At 38.8% G+C, this 16,753-nt stretch overlaps 1 protein-coding gene across 1 annotated transcript in view; it reads left to right on the top strand.

Moving 5' to 3' along the window:
- The window catches only part of grip1 (glutamate receptor interacting protein 1), a 269,102-nt gene continuing 252,349 nt past the window's right edge, over positions 1 to 16,753 (top strand). Inside the window, exon 1 of the mRNA XM_079398707.1 lies at positions 1 to 152. Within this exon, the coding sequence (XP_079254833.1) occupies positions 98 to 152 (55 nt within the window). The 5' untranslated portion in view covers positions 1 to 97. The remainder of the gene's footprint in view (positions 153 to 16,753) is intronic.

Genomic DNA, 16,753 nt, shown 5'->3' on the forward strand with positions numbered 1-16,753 from the left:
AGTGAATAGAAGGAACGAGGCGCGGGGAAATGCACGCCTGTGCCGTCAGTGAAATGCGCCTGAGATTTAGCCCCTGAATGCACACGACGCCACCGAAATGCCGGGTTGGAAGAAAAATATCCCCGCTTGCCTGCAAGCCGACCAAGAAGGAGGTATGAGAAGCAGTGCTTTTATAGTTTTGCTTTTGCACGAGTGTTGTTTCAGGGGCGCGTTCTATTTATTGTTATGGTCTCGCGGTTTGTTTGTTATACTATAACTGTTGATGTTTGGCGCGAAATGTTTGGAACGTTCGGCGCTACGTTCTATCAACTTTTTCCCGGTAATCAGTGAATTGAGAGATAATACCGCGCCCGCCGCGAGGAATTCCGTAGTAGCCTAATGAACTTGTTCGGCCGGTTGCTTTCCGTAAATCGACATTTTAAAGCGTGTTCACGTTTACTTTACTCTTTTATCGCTTCCTTAATTTTGGCAGAATGGATTTGCACCTCTGTTGCTGCCAATGCACCGCCCATATCGATAGTACAGATAGTATATTTGATGTTCATAGTACTCGGTGTTAAAAATGTTGCCTACAGTCATGACATTTCTGTCGCTTCCACTTGGCTTGTCTGATAACCATGTGTATGCAGGATGTGACAGTTCATTTCCTATTCGTTAACCGAATGTGTATAATACACACCAATGGAATCGTGTGATTGTACTAGTGCTGTCTATCATATGGGCTTATCCTTTCGCTTTAAAAGTCTCTATAGCCGTAGGACAGCTCGTTGCTGCCTATAGTCGTTGTTATTTAACGTTCAAGGTGGGTAAATGGAAACGTTCGCTACGTTTCCTCACGCCCAGGTGATTTTGCGTTAGAATCGGCGACAGAATTTCACTATTCAGCACCTAATGAAATCTTATCCATCACAGCCATGCATGTTGAGTGAAACGGGTCTGAATGGTCAGGGGAAGAAGTCAGATGCACTTGCCCACAGCAAACACGCAGAGTAGCCTACACAGAGCATGAGCTTATAATGAATCAGATCAAAGCAGTGTGAAATGATCATGTTTCAGAGGACAGTGAAATATGTTTGCACACGTGGTTTGTCGGTGTAAAGATTATGTTTGTCATACTCTGTATGGAGCAGCACTTATGGAAAGTATTGATGCAGTGTTGTGTGTTTTTAGATCATGGGTAGATCTTTGGAAAGGGTTGAGTTCTCTTAATCAGTTCAGTTTTCAGTGTCAGTTGATGATGCACAAGAATATTCTGATTAGAATTGGAATATGATTGTATTTTGATTATGTATGCGCCATGTTAAAGTGTTAATTTGATTGCAAGAAAAATTATTTGTTTACAATAAATCTAAATTAGGTTGCTGGTATGTTCTTGTATTTATCACAATGCTGGGTCATGTAAACACCTTATTTGCAATATCCATATCATTTATATCCTTACAAATGTGATTCTGCATTCTGCAGTTGATGAAAGTCTAAGAAACCTGTTTTGGAGCAAGGAGAGTTTCCTCTAAACATGAAAAGAAATTGCAATTAATTGCAACAGTAGTGGGTTGAATAAATTAACATGGAAAAATTAATATATAAATAGAAATGACAAGCCTGGCAAGCCATGTATGTTTTTTAAAAAAAAATCCAAATTACAGGCTTAACCAGAATATGCACATTAATCAGAAAATGCATGGGTTCTGGATGGGTTGTGACTTTTTGTGTCATTGTGAATGGGCTGATTATCTGATATTCATATTCTGTTCATTTGCATTGACACGCAGTCCTACTACACACATGTGATTCTGGGGGGACCTACAAATAAAGCTAGTGTGGAGAAAAGTGTTTGAGATAATGTTGGCATTTCTTAGATGGCTTAAACATCTCTCTCAGGTGTTGAATATGAACGTTTAGCCATTGTCATCATGACTCAGGACTGAGATCATTTCACCATTGTGTCATGGATAATTTCAGCTCAGTTGCTTATGCATGAGCCATGCTTCCTTGAGACTCTGTAAAAGCATTTACATCCTTTTTATAGAGTCTGTTTAGAATGCAAACGTAAAGGCTTATTTTATTAGACAAGGTTATTTTAAGCCACTCTCAGTCAAACCACGAGACATGCATGTAGCTGCCACAGTGTGAGTCAGTATATGGTGTATATTCACTTTTAATGCCAAGTATGTAGACTTTATTGGAATGCTGTTGAATGTTGCAGGTCCACATGCAAAAGGAAATTTTGCGTGGCATTAGTGCCATCTTCGGCACGCTGGCGCTTGTGATCTGGTGCCTGGCAATGTGGCATGTAATTGGGTTTGAGGGGAACCAGCGGGGGCCGAATGAGCCCCCTCATACAAAACGGGGATATTGCAGGAAGCTGTGTGTGGATGATGCTGTGTCCTTGGATCAGTGCAGAATTGCTATGGCTTGCAAGCCTCCTCCACCTCCTCCTCTGTGTCTTTGTATTGAATGGGTAGAGAGATCTAGGGCATGGAGGGTAAAGCTTTGTATGTCTCTTAGATGCTGCTTCTCTTGTGCACTGCAGGACTGCAGTTTTTGGAACAAATAGGTTTACGTTTTTATCATTCTTTTCGTAATTGAATTGAAGGATATCTGGTTTTTGAGCATACAGGTGTGCTTGTCCGTGTACCTAGGCAATGCATCCATTCTAACATTAGGTAAAGATGCGAGTCATCATCTGAACTAATAAGATCATGTAATCAGATTTTAGGACTTGGTGATGGACAGAATGAGAGTATTCAATTTATAATAGCAGTCAGAAGTACCTAAAATATGATGTATGAGCAGGTTTGAATGATGCGGCACGAGTCAGATCTTCTTGCAGTGTCTGCCTCAACATATTGATTATAAGCTTATCATTTTACAGAGATACTGTTTACATAAAATAGGACATTTATCATGCATTTTATACTACATTCAGGTTATCAAGATTTTGCTAAAAGTGTCACTTGTTGCAAACTCGAGAGACAATTTTGATTCACAGGAAGAATTCGTAATTATTCATGTTTCAAAATGTAATTACCTTGTTAGGTTTTGCAAATTCTGTCATATATATTTATGTAACCATTTATTGCATATTTGAAATGAACATCAGCACTGTCTTTGTCAGTGTAGAAACATTCCCTCTGAAGGTTGGTTTCATAATTAGACTATTTGATTTGTCTCTTTTGCACCCGTTTTATTATTTCATTTATTTAGCTTGTATTGTGTTTTGTTATTTGGAAAATGCTTCTGTGCTTTTATTTTTTTGCTACCAATTGAAAGACTTCAGGGCCAGTATTTCCAATATGCCATGATAAAATTCTGCTTGCCTTTCAGGGCTTGGAGCTGAATGTCCATATGTGTTGCATTAAACAAATGAGTCAGTAATCAAAGATCGCACAAGCACAAAGCAAAAACAGAATGGTGACGTGTTACATTGTCTCATTATCGCTCTTAGTTATGAATGGGGAATGACCTGTAGTCATTCGCAAAAGCACAGACTTGTTTTGCTATCTGATCTGTTTTGAAGCAGCTGAACCGCTAGAACAACAGATTACTGTCAGTTCCTCATCTGAAGCCAAATGATGATATTTGCCTCTTGAAATCAGTAATTGTGGATTTTTATAGAAGTGTGTGGGGAGGAGTGGAGGCATCACATTTGTGCATTCATACGTGCTTATCGCTGCCTCACCATTATTCCGTACTTGTGATTTCCTCTGGCTAGAATGAGAAAATGAGCAAAATGAGAGAGTGGAATTGGAATTGAAACTGGGTGATTCAGTGCCCCCATCTTGCTGCAATCAGATGTTTGCCAACATCACCTTTGATAGACGGTTTAGTATTAGGGTAAACGTACCTATTATGATCGCGTACCCATTAAGCACACTTCCATTTTTGAAATCAGATTATAAAAAGAAAAAAGTAATTTATTATCCTACTTGATGTCCTAACCAATTGATGTGTTTGTTACTGTATACTTACTATAATTTCAAGTCAATCGGATCATTGCACACTGAGATATGAGTCTCCATGGCTGTGTCCAAATTCAGGGTCTGCATCCTTCGGAGTACTCATTTGAAGGATGTTACGTCACAGCGCCGCGACGAAGGCTGTCCAAATTCGTAGGATCCTTCAAATGCGGCCCACAAATACGTCCTCCTTTTCCCCGAATTGGAAGGATGGGTGTGGTGGATCCTTTCCCGTCCTACCTATCCCATAATTCTTTTCGGCAGAGCGTAATGGCGGACGAAGCGAGCGGTAGCGGAGTGGGAGAGGAGTTTCTCTGACAAAACAAGCTAAAGTTTATGCTTCGGCTCAATGAATTTGTAGGAGAAATTAGTAGAATACTTAAAAACAAATAAAAATAGGCTATAATGGCTTACCTGGATGTGACTGTCTTGTAGTCTGATATAAAAAAACTCCGACAACGAGCAAAGAAAGTATTTAATTTATTTAATTGCTTTATTTCTTCCAAAAGAATTAAAATGAGGAGAATAACTCTTTGTTTGTCCATTTTCCCGCTTCTTGCTTGGCGCAGTCACGGTTGCTAGGCGACAGGATATGAGCAACGGGTAAGGGAGGGAACTGAAAGAAGGGTAGGCTGTCCAAATTCACAAACACCGACTTCCGGGTTTTGCGGACGTCGGAGGATCCCTCCTCCTTCAACCGGGTAGGAAGGATCCTAAGGAGGATGCAGACCCTGAATTTGGACACAGCCCATGTGTTCACACGGTCTGGCGGCCATTTTGAAAGCTGTCTGAAAACTTTCACCAAAAGAGGAGCCTCTTAAATGTGTGTTTGTTAGATGTTTAAGACTTTATTTTGTGCACATTTCACTACTTATTGTAAAATTAAGAGATTAATGTTCAGACTTTTGCATATTATAACCTGGAACTTGGATGTGGGAAATAATTACATTAGATCCAAAAGATAGTTTTAGCAACATGCTACAGAACACAGTTAGCTGACTAGCTGTATAAGATTGTGGGCTACGCTAACATATTATTTCACAGGCATTACTGGCTTATAATTTTACGTCCATGATATTATAAATAGACAGTTTATTGCTGGTCTGTGGTTTTACAGTGATGCAATTTTTAAAGATTTCATAATATTTTAAGGTGAGCTTAAAGGGTGCACTACTATGATAATCACACAGCTTCAATGTGACATCAATAAGAAAAAGTATAATTTCATAGATATTTTAATATGAACAACTATTATTAACTATGTATGAACTTAATACATGACCTGGGCTATTTATTTAGCACAATCCTGTCATTTTAATAAATATTACATAAAATGTATTAAAAATGGTTGCTGCTCCAGTTAAGCTCAGTGTGCTCTCTTTAAGCTCTTCCACATTGAACGTCTATGTATATACTTTAAATATTAATTGATGGTTGTCACTTTAAGTTGTCAATTGGTTTTCTATGGATTCAGTCAACTCAAATCTGCAGATTGGGTCTGATCTCTCCAGACTGTAAATCTGTGGAAAATCGGGGCAAAAATCGTATAGTGTATTCCAGCCTTAAGAGACTTTAGATAAGTTGACATCCATTTAAAGAGAGGTTTCATAATGAGGCTAGTTTCTATGTTCATTAAATGTTTTATCTGATTTTTGAATGTTACTTAGCTGAAAGTGAACTAGTATAGATGCTGAGATATGCTTAGATGACACTTCATTATGAATATATAATTGATAGACTTGAATGCCTTGTTGATTTTAGTGTTCTGTTTTTTTTTGTGATTGACTTTGTACCTTCAAAAAATATATATTTTTACAAGTACTCTTTAAAAATTTTCCTTAAAATAAACATTAATAACATTTTTAATAAAACATGATGTGAGTTTAATGGGAACAGGGGTGTGCTTAAGCAAAGCCAGACTTTTTGAATTTAATGATTTATATCTTAATTGAAATGCTTTTTTCAGTTAAAATAAGATTAAATATTTTTGTGTGAGGGATTAATATTTTATCATAACTTTTTCTACTGAAACCAATATCTTGTGCGCTAAAAATGTCTCAATGTAGATTTTGGTGAGCTTAATAGGTACGTTTACCCTATATTCAGGTAGTACTCTGACAGACACTTAAGTATTTGTTTTTGAGATTATACAGATTTTAAATTGTTTTAAAGATTATTGTCATTTGTTTTGATATTAAAATAATACTGTTCCAGCTTCATGTATAGAGACAACTGTAAGTAAAAAACATATTATTGGTTGAATGCCTTTTGAAAAGTGTAAACACTGACTCTGTGGTGCTATAAATATTGCTCTGTTTCTTGCCTTGTCTTCGTGACCGGCCTAATATGGCAACATTGACCAATGGTTTGAGTTTAGGGTGGGACTATCCAATGGCAGGTGCAGTGAACATTCAGGAAACTTGTTTGAAAATGGTGATTGTTTTAATAATTAGCAACATGTTTTAATAATTAGCAACATATTACCTACAACTTTTAGATAACCTGTTTACTTGCAAAAAAAATACAGCTATAGTACCTTCAAAACTTAAGGCGGCCCATTCCTTTTGTGCTTATTGTATTTTTTCAAAAGCAGAAGTTTCCCAGAGGTTTGGCAGTGTCAGCGGTATGGGGTAAAAGCCTCTCAGGTCATGATGGAAACATAACATGGCCAAGTGAATTTTTTGAATGATTGCTTTCAGAAAAAATTAAATTGCTTTTTGTTTTTATTTTTTCCTCTAGAACTGCCGTTCAACTCAGGTTTCATTTGTGATAGCAGCAAGTACAAACATGTCTCAATTCACAAAGATAACATGGCGTGTGGGTTGTAAGATCCCTATGGCTCTCATAGTTTCATATAGACTTTTTGGGAAAAACTGCTGCAGACTCTATAAAACTTGGAGATTCTATTGAAACAATGTCAAGTGGATTTTTCACTAACAGAGGCCATTGCAAACATTTTCAGGGCTCAACAATAAGGATGGCCCCAAGCCAGTGTAAAAGCATTAAGGGCGCACTAGCTGCGTTCGATCAGTGCTGCATTCAAATACATGTTTTGTGTGTGTGTGAGTTCAGTGCTAATATTGGAAGGCAAATAAAATCTGAACTACTGGCCCAGCTGTGACAGCAGAACAAATTGTTTTTATTTAGCCCTGATTATTCTCAGTTTATTTAGCTACTATCTCTGTCTAGCTGTGTCCAGAAACACAAGAGACCAAGTAACCTTGAGAACATAACCGCAGTGATTTGCTGGAGCGTGATTCAACTGGATGCTGTGGAACATGCACTCGACCTCTGATCCTGTTGAGGTCATGGCGAGTTTCCTGATTATGACGGTGCTAACATAGTTCCTCTGTGGATTATATTTCTGTGACATATGAGGTCAAGTTTTATGTGTACATTTGTGTGTGAGACATCTTGATTTCAGGTGGTTGGCTTAACACTGAAAGGGTCTAGCCATCAATATGGCAACTGTCGATTTTTTTTCATTGACCACCACCCTTTAAAACAAACTCTCCCCTCTATTCATTAAGGTAGTTTGAAAAGGTTGCCATCATGAGGAATATGCAAAATCACAATCAACCGATACTAATTGGACCCCAGTGTTCCTCCCCGATGTAGGATCAGTAGTTGGAGATTAATGGTGTGATGTGTCAACATGCAACATGGAATAAACAGAAGGACCTTGTAAACTCTAAAGCGCTGCAAAAAGAGGCTGCAGTGAATAGATCAACACAAAGACTTGACGTATTTTTTCCTTTCTAATCATATTGATGAGATTTTATTTCGTTATCCTATCTACTTGGATAAATGTCTTTTATATCAATGATTTCTTGTCTTTTTTGTATAAATTTGTACAGAAAATAAGGCCCTTTTATTAATATTTAAAAAAATAGCCTTTGATTATGTGATTTATTCTAGCATTAGTCTTAAGTCTTGCAGCATGGATGAGCATGTTTTGCTGATGACCTTTGATTTGATTAGCATGAAATGTTGTTCGGCACACTTTTGCAGCATTAGATAACCGATTTGATTTATCAGTGCAGGTGAGATAATGAGTTGTTCCATTTGTTGTGATTGTGAGCATACAGAATGACTGGATGCTGGATGCTGCAATCAGGTGTTGCACCCCAGGGTAAGCTATTTATCTCAATACCAAATCATCAAGAGAGGAAGAGGCAAAGGAAGGTGACTGGCTGATTGTTTTCTTCTTCACTGTCTTAAAGATGAACTGAACCTGAGTTCTTGTGTGTTTGAGTGGGTAAAGCTTGTTAAAATGCAATGAAACTGTGGTGGCCTTTGCACAAATCGCTAATAAATAAGCATAATAATAATTTGTCTTGTCAGAGAGAGCTGGAGCAAAGGGTCACTTACAGTAAAGTTGGCATAAAAAGTAAAATTCATCCTATTTTCTAAATGCATGTTATCTTACTGTGAATGGTTCATCCCGTGTTTTTTTTTTTTTTTTTTTTTTACAATAATTATTAATGGAGATATCATAACTTCCGGTGAAATGACTTCGGTCATTTAGTCCACTTAAACCCAGTCATCTGCAAGCTCACTTTGAAATCTTGAACGTGGCCTTGAATTTGTCAGTTGAATTGCAGGAGGAGTGTTTCCATTACAGATTTGCACAAAACTTTGGCGATATTTTATAAATGACGATCAAAAAGTATTGCGAAATGACGGCGTTTCCATTAACAGATGTTATGCAACACAAACGTAATTTTTTTTAAGTCATGGCAACGTAATTTGATGAGATTTTGACGGATTTTGGCTATATTTAATCGAAGGAGGCACGTGCATGTATCTTTACAAAAGCACAGAGAGCTGCTTCAGAAACGTGTGCGGCGCGGCTCATATAAACACAAGCATAGACTAGAGTGGCTGAGATCAACTTCGGTGGCCGTATCAGAGTCACACTGCGCCACAGACGTGTGCAGTGTAACTTGTCTAAGCATGAATGGCAGGCAAAGCCCCTTATACTTGAGAGCGGCCACGTATTAAGTGTTTCTTGGAGGTTATAGTACATTGAAGAATGATCATATGACAATTTACATACACCATGTTACCTGTAAATGCGAAAAAAAAAGTTTCCATTGCACTTTTGCAAATTATTCCTTTTTCGCATTGCCTGAAAAACCACCTCATGCGAGCGTAAACTTTTTTGTGAGATATGAAAATTGACAATTTCAATTTGCTCAATTTGAAGGGTAATGGAAACGCGCCTAGGGTCAGAAAGCTCTCAGATTTCATCCAAAATATCTTAATGTGTGTTCCGAAGATGAATGAAGGTCTTGCAGGTTTCAAACCAGTGTTAATTTTGGCAGGCATTTTTGATTTAGTCTTAGTCTTTATCTTGAGACGAAAATGCTTAATAGTCTTAGTCACATTTTAGTAATTTGAGTCTTTCATAGTTTTAGTCGACGAAAAGTCATTGCATTTTTTTGTCAAATTTTAGCCATTACTTTTAGTCAAACTGCAGTTACCAACATTTATTTTGGTAGCTATTTTATATGTAGTATTCTAACAAAAATAGTCATTAATTCTTCTCTTTTTAGACCAAACCAATTAAGCTTAGTTATGAGAAATTTGAATCAAGGATTGAATTTGGAAAAACTGGAATAAATTTTAATTTTATAATATAAATTAAACTCATTTTTCAGATACAGTAGGTTTACTTAACAAGTATACATTTATTTAACATCTGTTGTTGGTTAACATTTATGACAGATAATTAGGAATGCTGTCCATTTAAGACGGAAGGTATGTATGTAATAGCCTACTGACATACATTCAGTTTTCACCCACCTGTTTAAGCTCACCTAAACCATAACGGACTGTATTTCCGTGAGATACTCTACATGAGAGACATGTGGACTGCTGTGTGTGTATTTGAGCACTGAGAACTGATCACGCGCTGTATGAGAACTAAAGAAGTGGAGCGTATGCGAGAGAGAGCACTTCTATCAGCGCGTTTCCGCCTATCGCACCTTCACTGACTTTAAGTTAATCGACAATGAATTGTGACTCCCGGGAAAAACGGGACGTCTGGTCACCCACTCCCTAACCCTTCGGGTGCTGAGGTCATTGTTTCAGATCGCTAGTTCGCGTTTTGGTAACCTATCCGTCCACTGCGGCTGCCATGCAAACGCACCTTATCCAATGACAGAGACGCACATTTTGAAAGACAAGACGGTTAACTTAGCCTATAGGATGTATTTTGAATGTCCGGTAGTCCTCAAATAACATTTTAGTCCCGTCTCATCTTGTTAATGAAGACGCGCATAAATTTTGTCATAGTTTTTATCATTAGATATTAGTTTTAGCTCGTCAACGTCTCTTCTTAGTCAAGAAAAAAGGTTCGTTGACAAATATTTTTCGTCGTCGTCTTCGTCGACGAAATTAACACTGTTTCAAACTACATGAGGGGTGAGTAATTATTTACAGAATTTTCATTTTTCAGTGAACTATCCCTTTAAAGTGTGCCATTTTTTTACTATATGCCTCGAGTGGCATATAGTACCTTTTTTTATTTTTTCGAACAGGTTTCCAAACACATCACCAAGCAATCCTGTCCTAAATTTAGCATCAAGACAGAAGTTGACTTTTCAGGAAAACTTACTTGAATATCCCACTCAGTGTACTATGCATTGGCATAGAAGTATTTTAACATAGGAAAAAATTACACTTGGCCTTCAAATGAATCCCGCACTTTGGGTTGAGAGCTTGCTGGGAGTTTTATGCCCTCACATCAGCCTCTTGTAACTACACACAACTCTGATTTACTCCTCAGTAGTGGTTTAATCTCACTCGTCTGACCCTGTGTGTAGGTGGGAGGAGTGGCACACAAAGGTAGAGTCTCTCTCCTCTTTTACTTCCCTCAGTGTCAGAACCGCAAGTAGAAGCTCTTTTGTACCATCACAATTGTCAGTTCAAACGGCTATTGATTTTGTACTGGACTTCTGAGTGTTGCGATGGGAGGGGTTTGTCGTCTTGTCCTTTTCTGTGTGTACCCAGTCCATCGCTCTCAAGTACTAAGGAGACGCAAGTAATTGCTTGCAGTGAAAAGCCTTTCACATGTGGTGCTTTACCACCCAGAACAAATGGACGGAGATCAATCATTGTCTTGAGATGGGTCAAAAAGAGAAATCCCTACCAAATTTGCAAGTTTTTCCAAATCTGGAAGGCTAGATGGGTTTCCGCAAGCGTATCCCTTAATTTGATTTATAAGGGCAGAATTTTAAATATGGCTGAAAAAATACATACGATTATATGTGCTAATATTCTGAAATCTCATTGGATTTCTCCCTTTAATATTGCGCATTTGCATGCCTCCAAGGAACCTGAATTCTACTTATGAAGTCAAGCTCCCCTGAGTCAATTAATTCATTCAAGTGCAAAAAGAGAATCTGTGACCTGTTCCCAATCAAGGACTAGGTTTCTACACAGACTGTCGATTTTTGAAAGAGCGTTCTGCATCAAAGTGCACTGAAGCAGGATGCTGCTTGTCCATCACTTGTTACTAGCTCCATTGTCTCGTCAACATCCTTTCTCTTCAATCCATTTTTACCACGCTGACTTGTGAGACAATAGTAAACCGAAGGAGAGCGAAAGCCCAACAGGATTCTCAAATTGTACCGCTGCGCCCCACTGCGTAGTTCATAGCGAGCAACGCTGTTATTTTCTCCGCCTTTGGAGACCGCACCTCTACAGCATGTCAGATGTGGTAGAATTACATCCTGAGCTTTTGAGGTTATCAGACGGTGATGATTCAGCCGGAGCACAGAGGCACACACAGATCCTTGCGTGGGTACTGGTAATTAGAGGTTGAACTCAAATGTGACGGTCGCTGTTATCTGTATTGTCATCAAATCTGAATGATCTTCTCCAGATGGAAGGGGCTTTCATTTTTGACAATATGGAAGTGGCATCTTAGAAACCAGGGGCTCTTTGAACCGTCAGGAGAGTGTGACAAAAAGAAGGGTGATTTGGAGTCCTCCAGCCTGAGATTAATTTTCGCACTTGCCTGGGAAAATGGAAAAAAATAATGTCCCTTTTCAAGAGTTTATTATTATCAGTGGTAGTTGTTAAACCAAATATTTGAAATACAAGCATGCATTTTCATCCTCTGAATGGTGCACACTGCTATTACTCGACTTTCATCTTAGCCCCCCTCAAAATCTCAGATAGACTGAGGGGTATAAGCCCTCTTAAAAATTGTTAATTGACACCCCTTCAAGTTTGCTGAAAACAGTAGCTGCATTAGCTGTCTGAGGTTCATTCTGAATCCTATCTTACTGAACTTGTTATAAACTATTACCCTCCTCTCTAGCAGGATACGACGTAAACTACATAGGATGGTAGTGTTTGGCATGGAAACTGTTCCTCACACTCCGCCCTCCATTTCTCATCCGAACACTCTCCGTTCCAGTGAAATCACAAAGCAAGTCCTAGAATTTTCCTTGATAGCAAAGCAAAACCCAGGTAATGTGTTTCGTGTTGGCTTTGTCTCCGGTATTTGGTTTCTTTCCCCTCCCTTTTTTTCCCTTTTTCTCTACATTCAAGTCAGAGTGTGGAAGGTCCTTGCTAAGTGAAGCAGATAAAGCTGTCTTGTACTTCTAAGTAGTAATACATATTGACATGTCCGCTAACTAGAAGGGAAGGAAATTACTGTGCGAAAGGAAGAAGTGATAAAAGTGACTTAAGGTCTTAACAAGACTTTGGAATACCTACTCTTGAAGAAAAAAAATCTGTGTTTGCACACTGATAGCAGTCTGTGCCAAATGCACCTAATGTTTCAGTCCCTCTTCATCTCATTTTATTTCCCTCATGCATGTACAACTAGCTTTTGTTCTCAATTGGTATGAATTCTCATTTATTCCAGCTGCAGAGTATAATGGCTTTTCAACCTGCATTTTTTTATGTCTAGAAGGTGACTCGGCACGCAGCTGAACACAGGCAGTTGTCTCTTGAAGCCAAGCGAGATGGTAACATGAGGGGACAGCTTGTGACCCAGAGGTTGCAGCTGTCTTTTAGAGGAAACGAATGTGGATCAGAAAGGAGTGGAGGACGAGTCCAGTTTGTGCATTTTCATGCATTGATGGTTTCAGAGTATTTTTTGCTGTGAAGATTTACAATATCCTCAAATTGCATCCCATTTTAAAGCATCTCGAGCATTAAAAATTTTGTGCATATTTGTTTTGTTTTTCTCTCAGGCTTTCCCATATGCATGCATTTAATAACAAAATCACTTCCATTTCATAAGTACACACCTTGCATGCAAGTGTACCCAAATCACTTTGCACTTAAACCAGCCCCGTGGTGCATCCGCTCTTGTGTCTGCTAGTAACATGCATGTTGAGCTTTTTGCAGTTTGATAAGCAGCATAATTATGATGGCTTTTGATTGGTGGTCACTGCCCTTATAACAACCATATAATAGATTTGACATCACGGTGTAAGGTTGGGGTCAATCAGTATTGGCCTGTTATTTTGCTGCTGTAGCCTCCTGTTTTTTTCCTCCTCCTCGTGCATTAACCACACTCGCGGGATCAGTCTATTATTTATTATGATGGATGCTTATGAGGCGCAGAGCATCGTAGTTTTAGTGCGCACTGGCCCCGGTGCTGGAAGTGTAAGGATGCCAGGAGATGCTGTCAGCAGGGCATGAGAGAGATGAAGAGCATTGTGACGCTTGCTGGCCTGCCAAGAACAGACTGCTCAATATTGATCACCAGATATTGCAGACATCCACTTGGTACTGCGATAGCTGATCTTAGTTTTTCTTCCAGTGCAACAGTACTGCTTCAGTTTTAAAAACTGCAGTGGACAGCAGCTGACAGAGGAATCGGGGACTATTTTAAATGCTCAAATGTTTCAAAAGGAATCGTAATCGAGTTGCAAAGACCAGTTTTTTGACATTGTGGTTATTCATTTACATTTTTGCATTTGGCAGACACTGAATTACATTGTATTCAAGGTACACATTTACATTTGATCAGTTCTTGCTTTTCTTGGGAATTGAACCCATGACCATGGCATTTTCTGTGCTGTTTGAGCTATAGGGAAGCTTTGTCTTTACAATGAAAGATAGTGTTTGAAAATTCATTGTGTGTAATTATGTATGGTACAGTAGCACATTCCACCTTTAACCCATTTTTATTAGGTAGATTTCAGACTCAGCCTACTAACATTCACCTGTTTTCTTTTGTAAGTATGCAAATACAGCTACAGGACAAAGAGTTTGCATGGTACACCAGCTGTGTGTCATGCACGCAGAATCACTAAAAGCAACTCAGCTTGCAATAATGTTGCCTCTCCCAGGTGAAGACTCAAGGTTTACATGGCTAAGTCGAAACGGTAATGGTCCACTGAGATTGTGGGGGGGGTGTATGCATTTGCCGTGTTACTGTGACATTGAGGTTCTCGTGGCCTCAGAATATGAGTCATTACGTCTTCTGTGGGCGATAGACAATTCTTGTGACGCTAGGGATGTGCTGCAATGGTCGATGCATCATGTCAAGTGTTGACTAGTTTTAATATTTTAGCATTGGTGCTAACCTCATACTACACTTTGGAACAAAAGAACGTCTTGTGTAGCTTTGCATTTGAAATTAGCTTAGTAGTTAGCTGTCTCTGGCAGATGCTTTGATTAGATCATTAACCAAACCATGCTGTGTGCTTTCAAGCCTGGCGACACTTTACGTTTCCGCATGAGATGCACACGGTATTCTGGAACGTTAACAAAGCCGTCTCCTCCTCATCTGCACACTGCAATGTCAGCTGACCTCTGCTAACTCTCTGCGCTGGGCTCTTCCACCCCCTTCCCCTGCGCTGTTCTGTACGCTAGCGTGCAGTCCTTTGAGATATGCTGATGTCAGGATTTAGCACGTTCTTGCCAGCGGATTACTAAGACTCAGACTTTGCTCTGCGCATCTCCTTTTGAGTGTGTGTGTGTGTATATCTGTGTGTGAGCATCCACCATTAAATGTGGACCTTTGTGCTTATAATTACACTGTTGCCCCATCATACGGCTGTGTTCGTGGTTACTAAGGACCGCATGCATGAATACATCCATATTTAATCACGGCACTCGCTGCATGGATTCACATACAGTACATTTACCTTGCTCCATGCCTTCACCGCAAATGACAAATTCTCCTGTTAAAGACTGTTTACGGTGGCTTGCTTATTGCCCAGGGAGAATGAGTGATGTCTGACAGCTGACGGGGGATTTCAGGACCACGGTACTTTGTCTAATTATTCATCAGGAGAGAAAACGCTGACAGAAGCCTCTGTTGCCCTGCCGCAAATTGACAAATGCTCAAGCAAGAAAAGGAACTTGTAAAGACGCCTAATGGAAATAAAGTGCCTGTTTAAACATTTTTTTTTCCTCTCCCCAGATGCATTTCATATTACTTTCTTCCCAACACATTTGTTAGTCAGTATTTCTGCAGTCGATAACTAAACAGCCTTGAAAGAAAATAGTGTAAGTTATTAAGACTTGGTTTTTAGAAAATATATCTATATATATATGTCTATTTGCATTTTTTTTTTCTCTGAAATCTGAAGTGCAGTTTAGTGCAGTCTAAAAATATTTGATGCATGCAGTTTTGTTTCCTGAATTCTTACTTTATTGAAGTTTTGTTCAATATGAGACACGAATACTGATGAATAATTTTAGTTTTAGAAATGGTTTTAAAGGGATAGTTCACCCAAAAATTTAAAATCAAATCAAGTTATTTTTGATGAAATCTGAGAGCTTTTTGACAATGCATAGACAGCAATGCAACTGACATGTTCTAGGCCCAGAAACATAGTAAGGACATCGTTGCTGTCTATGCAGAAAGCTCTCGGATGTCATCAAAAAATATCAAGAAAGGTCTTACAGGTTTGGAATGACATGGGTGTGAGTTATTATTGACATTTTCATTTTTTTGTGAACTATCCCTTTAACACTCACATCTCATAGATGATGGGTGCTCTGCATTCGCAGTGTCTAAATGTATTTTACTGTTCATGTAGGGTGACTTTGGCAGGGTTTACTGTTGACAGGCTCTCTGATGTCTGGTCAGCAATCTTTTCACCTCAGGGAAAGTATGGTGCTGTCTGTCAGATTTCCTCCTCGTTCTGTTTTATATCTGACAAGAGAGGCATAAAGGAAGGGTCATGATATATGGCCTAAATATTTTGCATAAAGGAATATTATGACCTAAATGCAAATTTCTTAAGAGATTTTATTTATTTTTTAATTTACAAAATATTGCAAAGCGAATGCAAATCTCAGAACAGGATTATCAATTTCCCTCCAGAAAGGCTAAAAGGTTACCTTTGTGCTGCTTACTCTGTCTCATGAAAGCAAATCATAGGCTATCTCAGTTCACGATCATATCTAATATTTATGGTTGGGCTAAGTATGAAAGGGAATCCACCATCTGTAGTGAAATCAGGGCCTGTGTGGTATCATGGGACTGGGATAAAAGATCATTTAAATATGTGCACACTTCACAGTGAGACGACTCCTGATTGGAGGATTATGTCACTTCATTTGTATGGCTTATGCTCATTGGTCACAGGCACAATAGAACCAGAATCAGTTTTGAGTCATTTTTTTCAATAGATTTAAATCCTCTTTAATTGACCATTCCATGCCTCACTTCATAACATGGACATGTATATGCTAAAAAGCCTGCAGGTAAGCTGGAATGGAAAAGTGACCCAGTAACACACACACACACATGTTGTTTTTTGTGGTTTATGGGGACTCTCCATAGGCGTAATGGTTTTTATACTGAA

This window comes from Barbus barbus (assembly GCF_936440315.1).
Source record: "Barbus barbus genome assembly, chromosome: 39".
Classification (NCBI taxonomy): domain Eukaryota; kingdom Metazoa; phylum Chordata; class Actinopteri; order Cypriniformes; family Cyprinidae; genus Barbus; species Barbus barbus.